This window comes from Plectropomus leopardus, chromosome 8 (assembly GCF_008729295.1).
Source record: "Plectropomus leopardus isolate mb chromosome 8, YSFRI_Pleo_2.0, whole genome shotgun sequence".
Lineage (NCBI taxonomy): Eukaryota > Metazoa > Chordata > Actinopteri > Perciformes > Serranidae > Plectropomus > Plectropomus leopardus.
Window position 1 is genome coordinate 4,360,832 of NC_056470.1, and position 25,753 is coordinate 4,386,584.

Below are 25,753 nucleotides of genomic sequence, written 5' to 3' on the forward strand. Positions count from 1 at the left end.
CTGTCCTCCCTCTGTTCTGTGTGCCTTCTGTACCTCTTCCCCTGCTGTTTATCTCCCATACAGCTTGTGTATCAGGTTTCTTCAAGACTGCACAGGGAGACCACAAATGCCTGCAGTGCCCCATCAACAGTCGAACCACCAGTGAGGGAGCAACTAACTGTGTCTGTCGAAATGGCTACTACCGCACTGACTCCGACCCTCCACAGATGCCTTGTACAAGTAGGTATACAGCAAATGTCAGGACAGCACATTTAAGGATAGCAGTGTGGTTAGTGATTCAGCTGTAAATTTGTCCTCAACACTCGCCCTGCAGAACAAGGCCATCATCACTGTGTAATGTGCACACACCACAGTGGAAGGGTCCCTGCCCACCTGCCCGTAACCTTGGGAGAAGCACTCACTAGGCCATCTCGCAAGGCGTTTCTGGCATGGAGCCTTACCAGCCACACCATCAAGAAAACATATACAGCTGTTCAGCACGTCTGATAGGGGCCATGCATTGAACATGACATGCAAACACACAAAATGGGCAGACCAGATGCAATTTTGCCTCCCTGTCCCTGTAATGGGGTGGAGGACAACATGGATCCAACTGTAGTATTCTCTACCTGAACAAACTCCCTGTTTCCTAAGCAACAAAGGGGGGATTTGGCTTACTGAAGCAGCAAGCAACTGGGGTGCACCAATAGGGTGGTTAGTTCACACTCTCTTAGCTGATGTCATTACAAGCAGCAAAGCTGTCTTGAATGACAGATTCAGGGAGGAGCGCTCCAGAGGCCAGAAGGAATTCTTCACTATGGGGGCCTGTGTTGAAAGGGTCGAGCCAGCAATGATGCATTCAGAGACATCACCGGCCAACATGGAAAGGCTGAACTGTCTACAAATGCATCACTACCAGCTTTCCCACAAATGAAGAAGCAGCTGATATTGCGTCATTGCATTCAGTCCCTTCTGTATTTTTAGAGATCAGTGAGGGAGATACAGACACATTTTATGTTTTTCAGAGCTGCTGTATAATGTGATGTGAAACATGTTAGACTATCATGCAGGAATGGTGTTCATAAATGAACACAGCACTATGAAGTAACCGGTTAAAACCACGGACTGTATATAAAGATGGACGACACTCCCCCGCTAACACCCTGCGATGGTAATGTCATTGAATGTGCGCAGTAGCGATATCTGCGGTGGGAGAGTTCCCACCAAAACAACTGTCTGACCAACCGTGACCAGCTCCATTCAATGCGAGTGCAAGAATTACCTACAAAGCTCTGAATGGACAGGCTCCATCCTATCTGTTGCAGCTCATAGTTCCCTATCAACCCTCAAGAGCACTGCGCTCTGAAAACGCAGGGTTACTTATGGTTCCCAAAGTCTCCAAATGTAGGAGACAGAGCCTTCAGTTACCACGCTCCTCTTTTATGGAACCATCTTCCAGGTTCGGTTAGGGGGGCAGATACCGTCTCCACTTTTAAGGGTAGACTTAAGACCTTCCTGTTTGATAAAGCCTATAATTAGGGCTGGTTAAGGTTGCCTGAACCAACCCCTCATTAGGCTGAGATAGGTTTAGTCTGCTGGGGGGCTTTCTAGAATACACTGAGCTCATTTTTCCTTTTCTTGCTCCCTCTATCTGCAAATGTCTTGTCTTTTTACTGCATTAGACTATCTTGGTTGTCTGTCCAGAGCATTTGTGCTCCCTTGTTTCACAGTTTTCCTGGAACTTGGCTGCAATCTTGGCTGTGCCTGGGCCATGGTGATGGCTGTACTGATGCTGTGACCCAGCCTTTGGCCGTGCTTGTGCTGTGGCTGCACCTCTGGTTCGCCTTGATTGTGATCTTGGTTGTGCTGTTGCTATGGTCCTGTCTGAGGCTGCACCTGTGTGGTTGGCCTTGGTTGCGCAGATGCCGTGATCCTGCTCAACGCAACCTTCTGCTGCCATTAATATGCGTCATGCCTCCACAATTAATATAATAATATAAAAAATATAAAAGTGCTTTTCTAAACCAAAAAAGAGCGGCCCTTGCACCCACAGACCACCACCTCCGAACAAGACGGCTGGGGGCAGGATCCCTAACAACTGTGTCATGAATAGTGGTGTTGAGCGCTGCAGTCTGTTTGACTGCCTGGCAGCTACCTCCATAAGACTGTATAAGAGGAAATCTTTCATTTTAAGTTCATCAGAGAGCTGCCTTATGTCTCCTTTTACCTCATAATCTGCCATTATTATGCGTCATGCCTCCACAATTAATATAATAATAACATTAACTTTATTTGTAAAGTGCTTTTCTAAAGCAAAGTTACAAAGTGCTTCACAAAACCAAACCATACATTACACGAGTCTAAGGTAAAACAACATCAACCCTGTTTAAACATACATACATATTACATACATATTACATTTATACAAAAGTTATACAAATGCCTGATTGTATAAGTGTTTTTAAAAGTTTTTTTCTTTTTTTTAATGAGGAACTGATTGGGCTGCTTTGATGTTCATGGGAAGCTTATTCCACAGTTTTGGGGCTAGAACTGTAAAAGCGTGATCCCCTTTTGTTTTTAGTCTGGATCTTGGTACATTTAATAACATTTGATCGTTTGATCCAAGAGGTCTGGGAGCAGAGTAAGGGGCTAAGAGTTCTGAAATGTAAATTGGAGCCAGACCATGCAAGGATTTAAAAGTAAGTAAACAAAATCTTAATTCTGAATTCTGTAGCGAATGCATTTTGGATAGTACTGGAGTGATGTGTTCCCTCTGTGGAGTGGCTGTAAGGAGACTTGCTGTTGAATTCTGTACCAACTGTAAGTGGTTAATTGAGGTATCATTCAGGCAAGTAAATAAGGAGTTGCAGTAATCTAAGCGGGATAAAATGAGGGTGTGGAGAAATTATTCCACTATTTTGTTCAGCATTGGTTTAACTTTAGCAATATTTCAGATTTGTACGTAGCAGGACGGAACAACACCCTTTATGTGCTGACTGAAGTTTAGATTGTTATCAAAAACCACACCCAAGTTTCTAGCTGCTTGTTGAGTATTAATTGTTAGTCCTTGAAACTGGGGGATGATACAGTTTGAAATGTGATCAGGACCAAAAACCAGGACTTCAGACTTATTTGTGTTGTGAAACTGTCAATATTAACTTTGAATTCTCTGTTAGATAAGTAGAGAGCAAACCAGTTAAGAGCAGTTCCACTTAACCCAACTCAGTACCTGAGTCTGTTGAGCAGTATGTTATGATCAACTGTGTCAAAGCCAGCGGTCAAGTCCAACAAAATAAGGACAGTGTGATTCCCTGAGTCTGCATTCATTAAGATGTCACTGGTTACTCTAAGACGGACTGTTTCTGTACTGTGGTTCTTTCTGAAACTAGATTGGAATTTGTCAAATATGGTGTGTTCTTGGTTTATTTCTAACAATTGCTTAGCAGCTACCTTTTCTGCAATTTTTGAAATCTAAGGTAGCTTTGACACAGGACGACAGTTAGAGGGGAGTGTTGGATCTAAACCAGGTTTCTTTAGCAGAGGCTGGATACAGGCCTGTTTGAAGTAATCTGGGACCAGACCAGAAGAAAGTGATGTGTTGATAATACATAGAATCCAAGGGGCGATAACCAAAAACCTCTTTGAAAAACCTTGTGGCCAAAGCAGCTGGAGCATCAGCTGGGTGGACCGGAGCATCATCAGCAAAGGGTGCGTATTAGTTTGAGAGGCTCAGGTGTGGAGGTGAAGCAGCACCAACTGAGCGCCCCTTGCGCCCACAGACCACCACCTCCGAACAAGACGGCTGGGGGCAGGATCCCTAACAACTGTGTCATGAATAGTGGTGTTGAGCGCTGCAGTCTGTTTGACTGCCTGGCAGCTACCTCCATAAGACTGTATAAGAGGAAATCTTTCATTTTAAGTTCATCAGAGAGCTGCCTTATGTCTCCTTTTAGCTCATTGATCTTTTTATTTGCTTTCTGTCGTAAGATACAGTCCTGAAAGATCATGGGTGGCATGACTTGTGTGCTTAAATCTCAGATAACATGAAATCCAACATGATAACATGAAATCCAAACATCCGGCTAAAATCCATCTGTTTGAAAGATATTGTTTAAAAACATTTAATATATGCAGTGTGAACCATAAGAAGAAGGACTAAATTCAGGAAAAATAGATCATCAGCTGTTTGAGGTCGTGATCAGCTGATGGACACTTCGGATGTGGAAATGACGGGTCCTGAAAAACAGGAGACAAAAAACTCTGCAGAAAATGGTATCGTTGGTTAAGTGACTAGAAAAGACAGGCTTTATAGATGGCAGTTTCTTGTGGTCGGAACCTACCGGTGAGAGCCCAACAAACTGGGCCCACTGCGTTGATCTTGCGCCGGTAGGTTTGCGCTGGTGTGGTTTCTCTCATAGGCTTCACCCTCCGATTTATAGAAATCCAAACGTCCGATGACTAAAATCCTTCATCCATTACAATGTCGTAAATAAAACTAACATCCATCTAAAAGATGCACTTTTGGAATGGACTTTAAAACTGGATAAAAAAACGTTTTACTACTGAGCCTTTGACCGAGAGACACACCAAGACAAACAAAACGCTACACATGGGACTCTTATCAACACTTACGATATTTGCACATAACATCACATGCTATCATAGAGTGCATTTAGTAATTTTACGTCTGCTACTATTATTATATGATATGCTATTGTTACCATTATTGCTGTACTTCTCTCATCCTCTCTCTTTCTCTCCTGGAAAAGGGATCCCTCCTCATTCTCTCTTCCTGAGGTTTCTACCATTTTTTTTTACCCCCGTTACAGGTTTTTTTTTGCGGGGAGTTTTTGCTTAGATGATGTGAGGGTCTAAGGGCAGAGGAATGTCGTATGCTGTAAAGCCCTCTGAGGCAAACTGTGTATTGTGATAATGGGCTTTATAAAGAAAATTGAATTGAATTGAATTGAATTGAATTGAACTGAATTGAATTGAATTGAATTGAATTGAATTGAATTGAATTGAATTGAATTGAATTGAATTGAATTGAACTGAATTGAATTGAATTGGCTGTCACAGCTGGCAATCATGGCGGAAAAGCCCCTGTTTGAAGAATTTAATAACTCATTAAAACAAATCTATCATAAAAACAAACAGTTGAACAAACATCAGGGTGATGAGAACTACCATCAGTGACAGAAACTATGTTTGGGAAAAATGTATTTGGCGAGTTACTTTGGCCTATGACCATTCACTAACATGGAGGGCCAGGCTTTATGACCTGTACTGCAGTCAGAAACTAGGGGGCGATTGAAAGTGAAAAGATTGGGGAACTGTCATGTTGTCCATCTTTATCTACAGTCTATGGTTGAAACTGGTTAAACTAGCATGAATCCTCTGACAGCTTGGCAGTTTTTATCACCTACTGTAGAGCCATCCTGTCCTGAGACATACACGAACCATGCCATTTTCTGGTCAGTATGCTTTTGATTGCTCCTCAGACTCTCAGGCTCTCAGTGACAGTAATACCAAGGAACCTATAGCTGTTCACCTGCTCCACCTCAGCTCCACTGATGTAGACAGTCTTTGCGTCCTTCTTTCCAAAATCAACAATCAGCTCCTTGGTTTTACTGACATTGAGCAGTAGGTTGTTTTCTGTGCACCACTCTGCAAGACTGTTGATTTCCTCCCAGTATGAACTCTCATCGTTGTTTGTAATTAACGATGGCAGAAAAAGATTTAGCATGTCCCAATACAGAGTATGTCAAATGCAGTATGCCAAAAATACCAATTTTATTGTTCTATTACATCTGGTTGGTTTTTGCTTTACACAAGCCAGCATGTTTTACTGTCTATTCTTACCCAAAATCCTCTGTGCAGCAGCAGATACATCACATCTTGACAGCTGGTTGACAGCTGATTGACAGTTGACAAAAGCTCCAATGACAGACAGCACATTTACAGGACTGATGACCAATCGGTAAATATGAATATTAATCACAGAGATTACCAACAACAAAAAAGGTAAAAATAACATGATAGGAATGTTTAACATTTAAGTCGCAAGTAACAACAACAGAGCTTTCCTGGTTGATGTGTGTCTCTCTGAGATTTATTTGATCTCCACAGTAATGGATATGTGAGAAAAGGGGGCAAAGATCAGGGCTCAGTGATATGAGGAAGTAATATGTCCTGATTGTGTGCATACTGCATGCAAAACTACATACTTTGTTAGGGCAGCTGCAGTAAAAGGAAAAAAAATGTGACTCAGAACGCAACCTATCTCAGCCGCACATAGCAAGAGCCTGTGGCAGCCATCACTCACTCATCACTCTAGCAGCTCTTTGTCCTGCAGCAGTGATAGGTCAAGACTCCCTGCTCCTTGACCAATCAGCTGACTGCAAAATCAGGTGGGCCACCATTCTCCTTGCAACCCTACACCCTGAGAAAATCCACCATATCTACAGCCAGAGTTCTAGTCTCAAAGCAGCTGCCAGGATTGGCAGCTACACTTCTGCTTTTATTCAGATTGCAAATGCATGCAATTTTTTTTGTTTGTTTGTTTTTGTTGAGGTTTTTTTTTTTTTTTGCAATCACATGAAAAACATCTGTCATCAAAATATTCCTGATCTGGATTTTTGCTTTTCTTTCTTTTTTTTTTTTTTTATCTTTGCGTCGTTGAAACTACGGGCTATTTTGCCAAACACTACACACTAACACAAAGCCTTACAACAAACCAGCAAAGCCTTATACGTCACCTTGAAAACAAACAGTTCTTGCAAATCTCTTCAAACTCCTGTAAAGATGTGTTTTTGTGTCAGTGCAGTTCACACAAACCATCATTTAAATAACCACACAAAACCCCCACACACATATAGTAAAAATAAAGGACACCTGTGGCTTTTTCTTTCTGTGTGTGCAGGGCACTGCAGGTTGTACATACACACAGTTATCCAAGTGTGTAAGGTATGGAATGTATATTCAGAACATAAAACACTATCAATACACATCAGGGGAAACGTTTTGTTGTTTTTTTTGTCAAAATGTTCTAACATTCCTCAACAACATTAGTGCAGTAGAAGAAAACAATTTGTGCTGGAAAGAAAAGAAAAGAAAATGTTGCCTTCTTTGTGGGGTTGGCCATAAGCCTTTACACGTCTCTCTGCCCAATATTGCCCTCCATTGTTGTCCAGATGTTTACCTGTGTCCTATTTACAGTGCTTAAGCTCTGATTCCTAAGTGAAGTAATTTTCTAAAAGTGTTTTCACATGTGTCAATGTGGAAAGGCAATTGGTGAAAAAGTGTTGCAATGTTCACAGTTCTGCTTTAAGTGTTTTATCAAATAGCACTGAGTGTAGAGCAGAAAAAGTTCATTTAGTTTGGCACACTTGGTAAATGCATTGGCTTCAAGTGTTAATGGTTTCAGAGATAGTGCCTCAAGAATTACGGTTTGTGTTTAAGCATTCTGTCAGTGTGGCTCAGGTGGAAGAGAGAGGAGGTTTGATCCCAGGCTCCTGCAGTCAACATGTCAAAGTATCCTTGGGCAAGATACTGAACTCCAAATTGCTCCTGATGGTTGTTCCATCAGTTTGTGAGTGTGTGTGAATGGTTAAAAACTGAGCAGCAGGTGAAATGTTGTACGGCAGCCTCAGCCACCAGTGATGGTTTGCACCCAGAGAAACCCAGTGGAGACAGGTAGCTGTAGGGAGGGAAAGTAGAAGCAAACAGCCAGTATAAGTACAGTAAAAGCAGAATTTTCTTCTCTCCCTTTCTCTTGCAGCTGTTCCATCAGCTCCACAAAATGTCATCTCCATTGTGAATGAGACCTCTTTGAGGCTGGAGTGGAGCCCACCACAGGAAGGTGGTGGCCGAGAAGATGTTGTCTACAACATAATATGTAAGAGCTGTGGCAGTGGACGGGGTGGCTGCACCCGCTGTGGAGACAATGTGCAGTTTGTCCCACGACAGCTGGGACTGACTGACACCCGTGTCCAAATCAGTGACCTACTGGCTCACACCCAGTACACCTTTGAAATACAAGCTGTCAACGGAGTGTCTGACCAGAGTCCTTATTCACCACAGTACACATCTGTCAACATCACCACAAACCAGGCTGGTGAGGCTAACCAAACATTTACGTGGTATAACTTGATCATGAGTCTTCTCAGCAGTTTCACTTTTAGTTATAATTTCAGCAGTGGTCTCAGTAGCATCCCTGCCTGTCTTCCTACAGCTTCTAATTTTGTTTCACCATGTTTTATTCTCAGCACCATCAGCAGTGTCCATCATCCACCAGGTGAGCAGAAGCCCTCACAGCATCACTCTGTCCTGGTCCCAGCCTGATCAGCCCAATGGAGTGATTCTGGACTATGAACTCCAGTACTATGAGAAGGTACAGTATATTAATGCTGATGATGAAGAGGCCATCACTAACCACAAAGACAGGCTTCTTCAGTCTTTTCCACAATGGCTCATATTGACATCATGACTGCTGATTTGACAGTAGCAGTCTTACTATGCAAGTGGCTCATATTTCTACAATTTCTACAATTTCATTTAGCAGACGCTTTTATCCAAAGCGACGTACAGCACAAGCAAGAATTTAGACTTAAGGAAAAAAAAAAAAAAAAAAAAAAAATATGATGTTGAAGACAACATCATATAAAGTTCGAAATGATTTCAGGAATCCCCTCAAACACATTATTTATTTTTTGATTATTCTCTAATTTAGAATTTCTGTTGGGTGTTTCAGAACCAGGCAGAGTGGAACTCGTCTCTAACAAGGAGTCAGACCAACACCGCAGTCATACACGGCTTGAGGCCTGGCACTATCTATGTCTTCCAGGTTCGGGCCCGGACTGTCGCTGGGTTTGGACGCTTTAGTGGCAAAATGTACTTCCAAACCATGACTGAAGGTGGGATAGCAATAATATTTACTGGCCAACTGAAACTGCAGTAGCCCCAGTAGCTTCCTAACTGGTAATTGAGCCATGGATCACACAATCCGTATTTGAAAATGAATCACAATTGTTGGTTATCTGCCTTTAACCTGTAGGTGAATACAACTCCAGTATCCAAGAGAAGCTTCCCCTCATCATCGGCTCCACTGCAGCAGGAGTAGTCTTCTTCATCATCGCCATCACTGTCCTTATAATTGTTTGCCGCAGGTGAGCTAATAATGTTGCACTTTATGAAAGGCAGTAACACTGACATGAGTTTCCATACAAGTACCAAACACCATGTATTGTTAAAGGAGTATTACTTGATGGTGTGTTTTTTTTCCATTTCAAGCTGTCAGATTAACTAACAAATTATTTTAAACCACACAGTAATTGTGCCATTAAAACAAAAAAATGAACTAAAAGAGCCCAAAAAGTCCTGAAGAATTGAGGAGATGATGCCAATTCTCTGTTGGTTCATGACTGCAAGTAACCCCTGTCACATTACATGTAGTCTCACAAAGGTAGACACAGCTTCATACTTTGTTTTAGCACCGTGCCAATGCTGGACAAAGGTGTAGCTAAAAGCATCATGATCCTGCACTAACTAAACTAAAACTAACTAAGCCATAATGCCCTGTTTTGTTTTTGTTTTTTATCTTTAACCATTTGAAACCTGGGTAAATAGGCCTGATTTCTTTTTAATAAAAGGGAATAAGGCAATGAGCAACTTAAGAATAAATGACCCAAAAACTAGTAAAAGGACAAGAAGATTACCTGAAAATTAGAAAAATCAAACAACCAAAAAAAAGAAACAAACAGGATAATTTAAAAAAAAAGGTTAATGACCAGAAGCAAACTGCTACAACAACGCTATAACATTTTAATTATGTCCAAACCTGTAATTTTATTGTAATATTAATCCATAAAATAATTCTAAATATATAATAATAATAATAATTAGAAATATAGTTCTCAGGAAGATTTACCTAGCTATATTATATATAATATATATATAAATCTACAAAAAATGTTTGCAGTTTGCAGGACATTCTTTGCCAAGTTGCTTATTGCCTTTGATTTCTAAAGAAATAAAACCAATTCCCTCCAGGCTCAAACATTTAAATACTAGATGCAGCAACTGTGTCCTTGAAAAAAGTGTCAGGCGATAGAGGAAGGAGAGAATTCCAATTCCAGGTGGCCAGTGGCAGGCCTATATGAACAGTCTGCATCCTTTAGCCAGTCTGCATTACATGTAATCAGTGAATAAGTGCTAATATAGAAATGTTGATGAATGGAGAGCTGAAGAATCCACCAGGGGCAGATAATGTTAAAACACCTTAAAGGTGGTAATACATCTGGCAACATATTTAACATATGTTGCTCTGATCTGAAGAAAATACATTATCAGACACTAGAGGTTTAAGATGCCAATTGCCCTTACCTGTTCTTTCTGTGAGCATTATCTATGCCACATGAGAACATGTTAACCTCGTCCCTCCGTAAAATGGAGCAGGTAATAATCCATATTCTCATCACATCAGCATTGTTTCATGTGCACAACTCTAACAAACCATGGATAAAAGCACAGAACAGCACAAATTCAAATTACAAATAAAATTGCATGGAGCTGTTTTGATATTGCTACCACACCCTACTTTCACTTTTTAACAGTCTAAATGACAACTGTGCACAACCAAAATAATAAGCCATGCAAGAACAAAACTCCATCAGACATAAATGCTTCTCTGTTATCCAACCTCACTGTATATGCATTTTCACAAAGCAATCCCAATGCAGAGTCTACTCAGTCTACTCCATCCATGTCACCTGGTTTTCACCAGTGGATGTGCACAGTTCATGTGATCATGGCATCTCGCGACATACAAGCTTCTGTGTCTTTGTCTCCAGCAGGAGAAGTTCTGACAGAACAGAATCAGAGTACACAGACAAACTCCAACATTACACCAGTGGTCACAGTAAGTAACACTTTTTACTGTGCACAGGATGTTGTTATTAGAGAGACTCACAGCCTTAGCAGGGTGGCAGGTTTTGGTTTGGAAGAATATGTAAAAACGTAAGTGATCTTTTTGCTCAATGCTCATATGTTTCAGTTTGTACTATGCATAGCTGTTGTTGTCTATTCCATCTCTCTGTTGAAGTGTCACCAGGAATGAAGATCTACATTGACCCCTTCACGTATGAAGACCCTAATGAAGCAGTCAGAGAGTTTGCCAAGGAGATTGATATTTCCTGTGTCAAGATTGAACAAGTTATTGGTGCAGGTACGGAAAAATGGTATCAGGCATCAGAGAAAGCAGGTTTTCATAATAGGACAGTTTCCAGTAGGCGTACTTTTTAAAACTCTTCACCAGGGGGATGTATACTTCTGCACTGAGTCGACATTGTTCCTAATACATAGGTTCTGCATAGATATGTACCTTAGTCCTCTAGCCTACACCGTAGTCTGTGCACCTGCCCAGAAATGTAATAACAAATGGCGGCGACACAGACCTCCTGTTTTCTTTTGTGAGCCGAAATAATTTCCCTCAGTGGAATGATACATTAGATTTACACACAAACACACCTAACCAGTCCCCCTCCTCTTACCTACATCTAACCAATCCAACCAATGAATGCAATCAGTTCAAGACAGTCAGATGGAGAGAAGGGCGGGTCATTTCTTCGCTAACATAGGATTCACAGATTGCTCGGTAAAAACAGCATAGGCCAATTGTGAAGGCTACAGTTTAGGCTCTGTGTGGAGTGTACACACAACTATAAATGGGTCTTCAGAAATGACAGTGTTCATCAAAGTGTTTTTTGTTTCTGAGACCAGTGTTGTTTAATACCCCATTTACCCCACGCTACAAAAGCAGTGCTACAAAAACCGTGTTACAAATGCAAGCAGGATGACAAGGTGCTGGGTGTGTTTTTTTCGGCAAGCGCTGCTGGTTGCATTTTTTTTTTTTTTCTGAGTGCCCAGAGTTGAAAAATATTCAATTTTGGGTAAAAACGCTGCGTTTGTCACAGTCACTTCAGACAGTCCAGTCACAGTAGAGGTAGGACAAACAGCCGATGATGAAAACAAACATCTTACATGTACAAGTGCTGAATGACAACAACAATGGAGGAGAGATATGTTAATATGCTCTGTGTGTGTATATATATATATATATATATATATATATATATTTATATCCCTGCATGATTCAGCCTTTCCCTCATTCAGAGCAGGTACTCTACCTTGTGCTGACATGTTCCATTGATATTGCGTGTCATTGCAATCAGATGCCCCAAATCATCTGAGCTGAAGAAAACACTGCGCCTCTAAAACACTCTCTATTTTGTGGCTGATACAGGGCCTGTAGTATTATTTCTATCAAGATTATGTCAAAGGAAACTGATTGTGGTACTTCTAGTTTAGTTAGTTTGAATTTCTTTTTCTTTTTTACTCTTTGAAATACTAAAGCACTAACTGCAATTTTTGCATTAATTTAATTATTATTTATTAATTAATTTAACGTTATTTCTTTAAATCTGCTTTAAAATAAAAAAATAAAAAAAAACAATCACTTTCCACTGACCTCTCCTGTCTTCCTGTCAGGTGAGTTTGGGGAAGTGTGCAGTGGAAACCTCCGGCTGCCTGGGAAGAGAGAGATCCTGGTGGCAATTAAGACGCTAAAGGCAGGCTACACAGAACGCCAGAGGCGGGACTTCTTGAGTGAAGCATCCATCATGGGTCAGTTTGACCACCCCAACATCATCCATCTGGAGGGGGTGGTGACTAAGAGCAGCCCCGTGATGATCATCACTGAGTTCATGGAGAATGGATCCCTCGACTCCTTCCTCAGGGTAAACACACTCTGATTAATGTCTAAGTTGCCTCCTAGACACTGACCATAATTTCCCTTCAAAGCAAAACACAAACTAGAAAGTGCTTTCTGAGTATGATTGGAGGTCTGCGAAAGGCCCTAAGTGCCTTTATTACACCAGGCTCAGCTCTAGGGTCAGTGAGATCTATCTGGGGTCTGAGGCCATGCTAAATATTGCAACATCAACAGAGGATGTATAAATAAACAGTCATTATTAATTCTGTTATTATTATTGTTACATTAAAAAATATGTTTGATTGTTTTAAAGCCTCTGGAAACCTGTCTTGAAATAGTAAGAATGCACATATTAATTAATTAATTAATTAAATTACTAATTAATATCAGTAGTAGTAGTAGTAGTAGTATAAGTTCAAAAGATTTCTTTTTGAGTATCTACAAATCTGAGAATCTACAATATATTTAACTCTGTCACTGAATGGTGAGTTTACAAAATACTGTAGCGATATTACTTTAGCATACAGTTAGCATAACGTAGCACATGCAACATGAGCTGAAATGCATCCATTTGTTATCAAAACTATGAATGCAATGATAAACTATGGCATAGTAGGGTTAGCTGACGCTACTACCATATTGTTAATTTATTCTTATTAATTTATTGTTTTCCCATTGGCCACATCCTTACTGGTGTTGATCTGTGTATCTTTGGTAAAAGCCAGCTAACACACACAAACACTGCGTGCTGCACATAGAACGTTACGAGAGCTGCAACCTTGTCAGAATGACATCGCCACGTCTGGTAATGTAACATCTACACTGATGAAAGGTGCACTGAGGGATTTCAGTTAGGCATGTATTAGTGTCAAGTAACACCTGAATTTGAAGTTTTGATTGACTTCATCCATATTATGGATTAGGGATAACCATGTCCAAATCAACCCAGCTTCTGGAAACTGTGAAAAACCTTAAATGACAATATTTCAAAATTGGATTGAGGTTCATGTCAGATACTTTTTGCTTTTTATTATGCATGTAAGACGCTAAATTACATATTTGAAAGGTTTTGGGTGATTTGGGTTCCAGAGGCTTTAAACAAATATTCCTACCAGTGTTTTAGAAAGAGCAGCTAATAAATGGATGGATGTTATCAGCTGCCACTAAATGAACCAATTGGCTAATGTTATGTATTAGGGCCTAAATAACCATCAGCAGGGCTCTTTGTGAGCCCCCCAGAAATATAAATCAAGCATAAGAGAATTGGTGGAACATAGCAGAAACTCACTGAGATGTGTCTGAGCAGCACAGCTGGAGCAGGGAGAGGAGTGGGGTCGTCAGACATGACCCAGTACTTTAGTGGCGATTGAGCAACATGAACCAGCTTACTTAAAAGTTTCGATCTTGTCACCTCTAGTACACAGTGCTGGCTCTGCAGGTTGAGAAGCTGTAGGGGCATCAGCAGTGTCTCCCAAAATACAAGCCGTTGGCTCAAGTGTTTATTTTCTGATGACACCCATCTCATTGAGGTCCTTGTTTTCAGGTGAAGAAAAATCCTCCACCTCAAGCGCATGACTACTATAATTATTTTGCTGTTGACAGGCTATTGCTGTCCTTGCTAATGATGTTTGCCTTGGCTCATACACCAGAACAGCAGTCTGGGGGCTGTACCACCAAGCCAGTTCAGCAGAGCCAGTCTCTCTTTGACTGAGCTGCTCAACAAACCGTGCATATGACTACCTTCTCCTTTGAGAAATATTAAAATTTATTGCCATAAAAAGCAACACTGTTGCTTCAGTTAAGGTGAGAGAGGAATGAGAAAAGAAAATTACTATGATTTCTTGCTAAAACAAACAAGTCAACCAGACCTGTGACCATCTTTAAGGTTTGTGTCAAATTCCCATCTCATTCCTGACAGGCTTACAGGCCTCCCCATCTGATCCTCTGGTCAGGACAGAGTGCGGTGACATGGCCACCAACTCTGGTACTCACTAATTCAGTAGGTGTTTACCATGTCCACAGTCCTCCAAATGAATTCTGCAGTCACTCCCTCTGTAACCAAGCCACCACATCAATTGCTATTCAGTGAGTCACAGATCACAGAGCAGCCATCCCAAGCTTTCTGTAGCCCAACCGTACATCCACTGTGCAATAGTCAGTTGTCTCTGTATCTTCAGGTAAGGGGAGATCCATGGGAATCCTTCAAGTAGCCTTCTCAACACCACAACTATCATCCTGCTCCACTGTTCCCACCTGCCAGTCAAAACTCATTTCAGTGTGCATTTGAGAGAACAATTTGGCTTGATTCTGGTGCTCAAGGAAAGTCACATTCCATAAATAATTGAAGCAAATTACAATTTCAGACTTTTTATTTTTAGAGGAAAAAGTCAATGCAAAAAATTAATAGATTTAGAAAACATATTTTTTTAAAAGCTAGGGAAAATATCTGTAGAACTGTATTTATAATTATCTTTATTATATATTTTTTTTTTCTTTCAAAATTATGTTTTTAAGCAATCTTTTCAGGCCATTTCCTTTAATTTTATTTATTTTTACTATTTAATTTTTGCCTTTACTTGATAGGACAGGTATAGTGTGAAAGGGGGAAGGAGAGGGGATGGCAACAAATGGTTGTGTGTTGGAGTCAAACCACAGCTTCTGCAGCACATGCGTAGCGTTTGTACATGGGGCACACACCCTACTTTTCTGCTGTTGTTTGTTATTCTGTGCTAATTTTGAGGTAATTTTCTCTACTTAAAAAAAAAAACTCAACTAATTTCTTGCTATTTTCTGGGTCATTTCTGTTCAAGTTGCTAATTGCCTTCTTCACATATTTTTGAAAGAAATCAAGCCAAAATACCTAGGTTTTAAAGGGTTATATACATTATACATTGCTTATCACATTATCACAAAGACCAAATATTAATTTGATGTTGTTTCTTTCTTAAAGCAAAATGATGGGCAGTTCACAGTGATCCAGCTGGTGGGAATGCTGCGTGGCATAGCAGCAGGGATGAAGTACCTATGTGACATGAACTATGTCCATCGAGACCTGGCAGCTAGAAACATCCTCGTCAACAGCAACCTGGTGTGCAAAGTGTCTGACTTTGGCCTGTCACGCTTCCTTGAGGATGATACTTCAGACCCCACCTACACCAGTGCTCTGGTCAGCCTTTGTCACGGACTATATGTCTTATCTGACCATGTTAGAGAAGGGACTAAAAGTCAGGATTAAAGGGTTAAAAAAAGTTATATAAATAGAAAATGACATTTAATAAATCTAAAAGCTGAATAATGTTAGATTACTCTGTAAATTACATGGTGGATTAAGTTAAATTACTTTAAATTTAGAGGCAAAACAGGAAATGGGTGTTACGATAAGTCAATAAGTTTGTAAAAAAAAACAAAATAATATTAATAGTAATAAGTAAAGTAATAATAAAGCAATGAATAAGTAAAGTAAAGTAATAATAAGTCAATAATCAGTAATGGAATACTTGTCTTTTTTCTTTCTGTCCACTGCGTCACTGCTGACCTTCACACTTGTTTCTTTCCAGGGAGGGAAGATTCCCATTCGGTGGACGGCTCCAGAGGCCATTCAGTACAGGAAGTTCACCTCCTCCAGTGATTGCTGGAGCTATGGCATAGTCATGTGGGAGGTGATGTCATATGGAGAGAGGCCCTATTGGGACATGAGCAATCAAGATGTGAGTAAAGCCCTGTAGAATAGCCAGCATTCACATTTTCGGACATATCACAGAATTGTCATAGAGAGAGGTGATACCCTCTTTGCCGCTTTGCAGTGGAATTCCATGTCTATATATTACGTTTAAGGTATCTGTCTTTGTCTGCTGTTTACATTCCGGGATGGCACTACCGTGATGTCAGCACATGCACATGGTGAGATGATGCTGCTTGTGTTTATGCTAAGACAACACAAGCACATGAAAACCAACACCAGAACAACAGAAAAATGTACATGCTGGCACAGATGGTCAGGATTAGGGGAATGCTCATGGTAAGATGCAGAATAAAAACATCATATTCAGAAGTGAACACCAAACTCCTGCATAATAGTCCAGGGTTAATTGGTCCCATCCACCACGCCTTTCACTTGCCAATAAGCATCCTTGCACTCTCTTTATTACGCCATCGGTAATGGCAGCATTTTAACGTGGCGCCGTCCTGACGGGTCTCATGCAGACGCAGCAGGTTCCGTCCAGCCATCTGTCGGCATATGATAACACTGCGCCGCGTTCTCATCTCATAATATCCAGTGGCATTTCATGCACACACAAATGCATCATGATCTTACACCAAATGCACACTCAAAGCGACAATATTTTACGAGTTCAGACTGAGAATGGGCTGCATGGTCACTTGAAAAGTGACCATCTGTTAACTTCTGTGACTGTGGACAACTGTAGTTTGTAGTGCTGATGAACTGAACTGTGGGAAATATCCCCTGTGCTTTGAATCTACATTTGTTCTGTTCTGTTATTTCCTTTTTTATATCAAAAATTGAATTAATATTGAAATTTAAATTATTTTTTAAAAAGTAGAATTAAATATTCAATTCAGTCTTAAAAATGTAATTTTAAACTCAGTTATTTTAAAATGAATGAGTTAAATGAAATGAAACAATAGAAATTATAATAATTAAATTGTCCATCATTATCAAAAACACCCTTTACTACATATAAGAATATCAATATCAGTTTATTTTTTTAGTGTGTCATTCAGTGTGTCTACTACAGAAACAGGTCCAGATTATATTATGCCTGTAGTTTAGAACAAGAACAGGAAAAGGGGAAAATGCTAATTAAGCTCAAAACACATAAAAAATCACCTCTTGCTTTTGTTCTAAAAAAATGTTATCTAGTTAAATACTGGAACAGAAGATGTAAACAGTTGGTTATTGGTCAACATAGCTTTATGCTTAATATAGGCCTGGGCAACACAGAAATATTTAAACGATGTTATGAGACTAGATATCTTCTTAGATTTTGGATATCACAATATCATTAGTGCTGTTTTTTCTTGGGTTTTTTTAAAGGCTGCATTACAATAGTGTTTTTTTTTTTTTTTTTTGCTGTTTTTTCTGAACTTACCAGACTGTTCTAGCAGCTATATTAATTGTCTTTACCCACTTAGTCATTATAGCCACAGTACTGATGATTATTTATCTGAAATGTAATTGTGTTTTTATTCTGTGAAACTTTCAACAGTCACTTCTACAATATTGTTACAATATTGATACTGAAGTATTTATTCAAAAATATAGTGATATTTAATTTTCTAAATGGTAAAATTACCCTGCACTTGTATAGTGCTCTACAAGTCGTTTGACCACTCTAAGCACTTTCACACCACAAGTCACATTCACCTGTTCACACACACATTAATTCATTGGTGGTCCAGGCTACTGTACAAGGTGCCACCTGTTAATTAGCTTTTGAAAAACTCATACGCACTCACACATCGATGGAATAGCCATCAGGAGCAATTGGGTTTTTTTTATCTTGCCCAAGGACACTTTGACACTTTGACTGAAGGAGCCAGGGATTACTAGATGACCAGCTCTACGAGCTGTGCCACAGCCACCCCAAGTGACTCTTCTATGCACTGGTGACTAGCAGGCTTTTTACTACAACAAGAAAAAACCTTAAAACAACTCTGGTTTCCCCTTTCGTCCAATTCCAGACCTACCACTGCACTTAACAGAGTAGAAACCACTCTTGCCAAAGTAACCCAAACAAGCCATCCATCTGTCCATTGTCGTCTGCTTATCTGAGCCTGGGTCGCGGGGGCAACAGGCTGAGTCAAGTCATGTCAAGTCAATTCAGTTTTATTAATAAAGCCCATTATCACAAAACACAGTTTGCCTCAGAGGGCTTTATAGCATACAACATCCCTCAGCCCTTAGACTCTCTCATCCTCTAAGGAAAAACTCCCCCAAACAACCCTGTAATGGGGGGAAAAAATATTAGAAACCTCAGGAAGAGCGACTGAGGAGAGATCCCTCTTCCAGGACAGACAGACGTGTATAGATAGATGTTGTAAATAACAATTAAATTACAATAATGACAAAAAGGAAAGCAAAGCACTCAAGGTGTCCCTTTCCCTATAGCAACAATTTCCAGCTCCTCCTGGGGGGCCCAGAGGTGTTCCCGGGCCAGGTGAGATATGTAATCCCACCAGCATGTTCTGGGTCTGTCACGGAGGCATCCCACCAGTTGGACATGCCCCACGTCTAGGTGCTTAGGAGGCATCCTTATCAGATGCCCGAACTACCTCAACCTCCGGAAACTCATTTCGGCTACTTGTATCCACGATCTCATTCTTTCAGTCACTAGCCAGAGCTCATGACCATATGTGAGGGTAGGAACAGAGATGGACCGGTAAATCGCAAGCTTTACCTTCCGCTCCTTCTTGACCATGACAATCCGACGCAACTCCTGCATTACTGCAGATGCTGCACCAAACCACCCATCCATCTCACTCATGAGCAAGACCTCGAGATGCTTGAACTACTTTGCTTGAGGCAGCAACTCTCTCCCCATCTAGAGGGGGGAATCCACCATTTTTGGTAGAGGACCATGGCCTCAGACTTGGAGGTGCTGACTCTCATCCTAACTGCTTAACACTCACCGCCCCACTGCATGCTGGAGGTCACGTTGTGATGAAGCCAACAGAACTACATGATCTGCAAAGAGCATAGATGCAACTCTGAGTTCCCCAAACCCGACCACTTCCAGGATCAGTGATAAGGCACAACCCTGGCAGAGGCCAACACCCCCTGGGATCGTGTTTGAGTTCATGCCAAGTATGAGGACACAGCTCTCACTTTGGTCATAGTACATACAAACCCAGTGCCCCGTATTCCATCAGTACCCCCCAAGGGACTCCCCAAAGGACACATAACACACATAGACTGGATGGGCAAACTCCCATGACCCCTCCAGCGGGCTCACAAGGGTGATTCTGATTCTGATTCTCCTGAATCCGTGGTTTAACAATCAGTTGGAGCCTCCTTTCCAGCACCCTGGAGTAAACTTTCCCAAGGAGGCTGAGCAGTGTAGTACCCCGATAATTGGAGCCCACCCTCCAGTCCCCCCCTTTTTTTAAAAAAAAAAAAACAAGCCCATTTTCCAAAATATCAGTTTTATCAAATATTAAAGCCATCATATCACACAAGCTATGATGTGGTTTACCTAAAAAAGTAGTTAGTTTAGTTAGTTTAATTTGTGGTTTTGACAGTGTATTTTATCTATGGAGTGTAGCTCTGGACAGAATCAGGTTCTAGTCATGTTCTGAGACTAACCATTAGTTAATATGTAAATTCTTAAAGGTAATCAATGCCATAGAGCAGGACTACAGGTTGCCACCACCCATGGATTGTCCCAGTGCACTGCATCAGCTGATGCTGGACTGCTGGCAGAAAGACCGCAACAACCGGCCCAAATTCAGCCAGACTGTCAGCACCCTGGACAAGATGATACGCAACCCCAACAGCCTCAAGGCCATGACACCACTGTCATCAAGGTAGGAAAATGAAACAACCCTCATCACTTTATATTGTGAATGACCTACACCTCTCACAAATCAGTTTTCTCACAGACTAATATGGTCTTTTGTCTTCTTTCTGTCTACCAGTGTTCACTTACCTCTGCTTGATCGCACCACTCCAGACTTCTCCTCTTTCAGCACAGTGGATGAGTGGCTGGAAGCCATTAAGATGGGCCAGTACAAGGAAAACTTTGCCAATGAAGGCTTCACCAGCTTTGATGTGGTTTCTCAAATGACCATGGAGTATGTTTATTTATACAGCATATATATATGTATTCATACGTATCAATAGCCAAGGCATTATGTTTTTTGGGTTGTCCATACGTACATCCATTCTTGTAAACGCACAAATGTTCACTTGGGATCTAGCATGAACGTGATATCTCAAAAACACTTTGATTTCATAAAGTTTGGCCCAAATATGTTAATAGATTCAAGGATGAGCTGATTAAAATTTTGTGTTCAAAAGTTAAGCTTATTTCTGTGAACACAATATCTTTAGATGTTTACTAAAATTTGGCAAAAACAACTAATTAGAATCTTTTTTACAATTCCGTGAACACAGCGCAGGCAAAACTCATTATGAGTTGTTTGAGTCATGGTGCTAATAATTGATCAGTTTATACAGTCAGAGCTGATTGGATCAATGGATAAGAGGAAAGGCAGAGTGCAGAATAATGGTGCTTTCACACCTATCCTTTTTGGTTCAGTTATAACGAACTTAGGTCCATTTGTGTGGTTTGTACAATTAATTTGAGCTGGTGTGAAAGCTATTAATTGAACCCTCTGCTGAAAAGTGGGTCTCGGTCCACTTCCACTAGTGCAGGTCGTTTGTGGTGTAAAAAAACAAACCAAAAATTTCACAAACGCATGAACACTGAGACAACAAAAAGGCTACGTGCTGGACAAAAGATAAAACAAGAGAAGAAAACACAAAGTCTGCACACTAGATTATTGAATTGCTTTGTTTTATCATTATTGTCTATGATCTCCTATACATGACCATATCTGGACAAGAGCCTAAAATTGTGGAGGAAGGGCAGTGGATCTGACCCACAGAGTGCTGCAGTGCCTCATAGACAGCCGATCACCCAAACAGCCCCACTCTAAATTATGTAAAATACAAAATGAATATGGGTAAATTATTTAAAAAAAAAAAAAAAACATCTCCTGTACAGTTGCTGTTCACGTTACAGAATGTCATTAATATTTTTGTCATTTATAATGGTAAATAGTAAATGGACTGTACTGGACTGCACTTTTGTAGTCTTATTGACCACTCAAAGGGCTTTCACACTAAGATAAGAAAAGACAAACTTTATTGTCTGTCCCAGTCAGTGACAGAAATTCCCCTTTGACAAGGCTCCAACAAAAAAACAACACATTATTAAACACACTTAAGACATTCAAACTCATAAAGTACATACATTAAAAAGCAGCAGCAGATAAAAATATGTAGTGGAATTTTTTATTTCATTTTGTTCAGGGTGGTTATTGCAGAGGGAATAAAAGATTTTTTGGGCCAGTGGGACTTTGTAGCATCTGCCTGAGGGCAGTAACTGGAAGGAGTGATGGAGGGGGTGAGAGGGGTCCTTTGTGATCAGGGTGGCTTTCCTAATCACAGAGCGGTTAAACAGTTCAGAGAGAGGAGTTTGTTGTGAACCAATAATTTTGCTGGTCTGATTTACAATATGGGAGAGTTTAGTTTTGTGTTTGGTGGAGAGGGAGCTGTCCACCACTACAATGTCACATTCACCTATTCACACATACATTCACACCGTGGTGGCTGAAGCTACCGTACAAGGTGCCACCTGCTACCCAGTAATCATTCACACACACTCACACTCCGATGACACGGCATCGGAAGCAATTCAGGGTTCAGTATCTTACCCAAGGATACTTCGATATGTTGCCTGGAGGAGCCGGGGATTGAACCAATGACCTTTTAACATACGTTACCAATAAAGCTAATGTTCCCTTTAAAAAGCAGGAAAATTCTCCACCATTCTGACTTTAGACCAGGTTTTTGTTGGCAAAAATTGCTTTCTGCTGCTTAAAAATAGCAATACTCAAACAGTGTGCCTGGCCACACATCATTTTAAAACCTACATGGGCACACAGATGGGTGTAAATGCATTTGCTAAAGTTACTCAAGATAACTGACAGCAGGCTCTCACTGCCACCTCTTCCACACAGTGACATTGACATTCTAGATTTTTACTAAGACGCAGCAGTGCACAGTGCTGGCACCAGAGTTGTTTCTGTTAACCATTACAAATTATCCACAAACCTTGTTGTGAGCAGTAGGAATTATTTTCTTTCTGCCTAATTACACCTGCCATTTGCTACTTACACAACTTGGCGCAGGAAGTGAAAATGACAACCGTGTTAGTCTAAAGCTAACAATAACAGCTGCACTGTGCTGTGCACTGCTTTGCACCAGATGTAAGACTCTCTCTTCAGTACTATGATATGTCTTAATGAAATGGCAAGTTGGTAAGGGATTATGAGGGGGTATTGAAATTGGTCAAGTGGATTGGACAAAAGTGTTCCTTACTTCTGACACATTGTCTTTAGATGTTAGAGTGTCAGACTTCAGTCTTTCAAATAAAGTAGTTATTATAAATGCATCAATATGCACCTCACTTAAAACATTCACTTAACACTTTCACCTGCTTAACACATACAGTGATAACTTCTGATACTGCATTGACTGTTCTATCACACTATGAGTTCTTACTGCACTTGATTGTTGATGTGTGTACAGACGAGTATAGATATTTATAATGCATTATAAGACCCATCAGTCAACCTTTAGTTTACAACTAGTCAAGAGCATCAATAAGATACTTAACACTTGTCCAGAGGGATTTCAGTTGTTGGTCTTGTGGTACACTGAGATGAAACTGACAGAGGGTTTCTTTTCAGGGACATCCTCAGAGTGGGAGTGACGCTGGCCGGTCACCAGAAGAAAATCCTTAACAGCATCCAGTCCATGAGGGCCCAGATGAACCAGATCACTTCAGTGGAGGTGTGAACTCACACGCCAGGAGTACACATGCTCTATTTACAGTAGGAAATTCAGCAGCCACCAGCCCTGCATTCTCCTGAAACCCTCTGAGGACACAGGCTGTGACTTCAATCCAACCTTAACACCATCCAGAGGTTCCTTCAGTCTGCAGCACTGCACAGACATTTGGTAGTTTTCTATTAGCTGCTGTATGTTCAGGTAACAATCATGCTCTAGGGCTTGCTGTAGAAGTTGACCATAACCAGAGCTATCTGAACACAGTCTTTAAACTGCTCAGTTCATGTCTATTTCATGGGACATTGGAATTTTTTTAGGAAATAATAATAACCACAGTTGACTCCACTACCATCAAGTTAAGACATTTAGTGAGAAATCCTTTTCCAAAATTGGCCTTGCACTTTGAATTTTTTGTACAAGACTCATTGCTGGGAATGACAATGAAAAACAACAAACAACTGAACTCAAGTCCAACTCTGATGAAGAGGCACCTGGAGTTAAAATATTAGTCCTCAAATAAAGTTTGTTGCCTCAAGTCTATTTACTCCAGTATGCCATGGACCTAATCTCTAAAGCCTCTCCTGATACAAGATTTCCCTATTCGGAGAGTACTGGACAGGCCTGTTATCCCTTGTGAGGCGGCTAATGCCTCTTCCTTTAACTAAATTCAACCTATGGTATAACCTGAAAGGTTCTGTATGTAACTTTTGGCATTAAAGCAAATTGCAGTTAGCATCCTCGACATCTGTGGCTCAGGAGATAGAGCAGATCGGTCACTAATTTGGTAGGTTGGTGGTTCAATCCCTGGCTCCTCCAGTTCACATATTAAAGTAGTCTTGCTCAAGATAATGAACACGGATTGCTCCTAAAGGCTGTTCCAGTGGGGTGTGTGTGTGTGTTTAAGCTTGGTAGCAGGTGCCACCTTGTATGGTAGCCTCGGCGCTGTTGTGTGTGTGAGTGAGTGAATCTGACATGCAGTGTTGAAGTGCTTAAAGGGGTCAGATGACTAGAAAAGCACTAGAGAAGGTCCATTTACTATCCAATAAGACTGAATGTGATTGACCAGCAGTGTATTGATAGAGTGCTGGAGAAAAGATTTCAGTAAAACTGTCTAAAACTATTATAACTGTCCACACAACCTTCGTTTTACAAGTCCATCCACACTAAAATGCAAAAAAGACCCCAAATGCTTGCCAGTGTTACCTGTCTTTAGTAGTCTCTCCTTGCCACAAAAGTAGCAAAGTGTTACATTACCTTTTCCAAACCCGCTGATGGAAGTCATCACCATTCATTTCATCACCATTGATTCCCCTTAGATATAGGACAGTGGAGCTCACTCAAAGACTCGAGTGCTGATCCAGACATGTTAAACTTTTCTGTCATTCCTCATCAACAACAATTGCACTCTGTGTCATCATTAGCTGGTTGAACTAGGCCTCATCTAAAACTAATACTTTCACTCATTGGCAACAAAAACATAATGTACAATGTATTTAGGTGCTTACTGAAAGCTGGATCTTACTGCTATCTGTGTCACACAGTGATACAGGTCTTCTTGATTTTTACTGAGACAACAGTACACTGATTGATTTACTTAACTATTTAAAGTTATCCAAAGACCCTGTGTGAGCAGTTTCTCAAAAGAACTTTTTAAAATTTCTACAGGACCAGGGCAGCTGTGGCTCAGAGGTAGAGCAGTGTGTCCTCTAATTGGAAGGTGTGCACTGCTGCCTCTCAGTAAAAATCTAGAATGCCAATATCACTGTGTGGCAGAGGTAGAAGTAAGAGCCTGCTGTCAGTTATCTTAAGTAACTGGGTCTGGAAAGACACATTGCTGTTGTATTTTGTTATTTTTATGTTTATTTTGGCACTTTGAGCACCACAAGCTGTGCCATCTAGTTCCAATATATTGGAGAAAAAGTAGATATCTTTACGGCTGCTATCTTCAAAACTCAGAAACTCACTCCAAAATGAAAGTTCTGATATTGTAACCCTAGTTCTACTAGACCCTAGATAATAATTCTTTAATCACAATCACACATTTGCACACTAAGAAAAACATAAACGTAGTCAGCAAATAAGGATGTGCCTGCCCGAATACGTGCAGACCCCATAGTACAAAGGGAGGTGGATTCCTGTGTCTGACATCCTACACCTCTTTAGCAAGCACCATAGGATCGACAGGGTCCCTAGGTAGAGGGCTCCACCTGTGCTAGTGCAAGGGTTACAATATCACAGGGGTATTCAATTGAAATTCAAAGGGATCCAGTTGCTAAAATTCCCTCCCAGCAGAGGCCCGAACCTCATACCTAAAATCAGAATCACGATTTACATTTTTACCTCGATTATGATAAATGAATGGTTATTTTGCCTTTTCTGTGGTTTGCTTTTTGCCCTCATAGTTCACT

At 40.6% G+C, this 25,753-nt stretch overlaps 1 protein-coding gene across 1 annotated transcript in view; it reads left to right on the top strand.

Moving 5' to 3' along the window:
* Nucleotides 1–23,361, top strand: part of LOC121946708 (ephrin type-B receptor 2-like) — a 100,571-nt gene extending 77,210 nt beyond the window's left edge. The window contains exons 5-17 of the mRNA XM_042491414.1: nt 64–219; nt 7,760–8,095; nt 8,247–8,371; nt 8,732–8,894; nt 9,035–9,146; nt 10,833–10,897; nt 11,081–11,203; nt 12,526–12,773; nt 15,699–15,914; nt 16,306–16,455; nt 20,100–20,293; nt 20,405–20,560; nt 23,246–23,361. Coding sequence (XP_042347348.1) covers nt 64–219; nt 7,760–8,095; nt 8,247–8,371; nt 8,732–8,894; nt 9,035–9,146; nt 10,833–10,897; nt 11,081–11,203; nt 12,526–12,773; nt 15,699–15,914; nt 16,306–16,455; nt 20,100–20,293; nt 20,405–20,560; nt 23,246–23,354 — 2,153 coding nt within the window. The 3' untranslated portion in view covers nt 23,355–23,361. The remainder of the gene's footprint in view (nt 1–63; nt 220–7,759; nt 8,096–8,246; nt 8,372–8,731; nt 8,895–9,034; nt 9,147–10,832; nt 10,898–11,080; nt 11,204–12,525; nt 12,774–15,698; nt 15,915–16,305; nt 16,456–20,099; nt 20,294–20,404; nt 20,561–23,245) is intronic.
* Nucleotides 23,362–25,753: the final 2,392 nt, after the last annotated feature.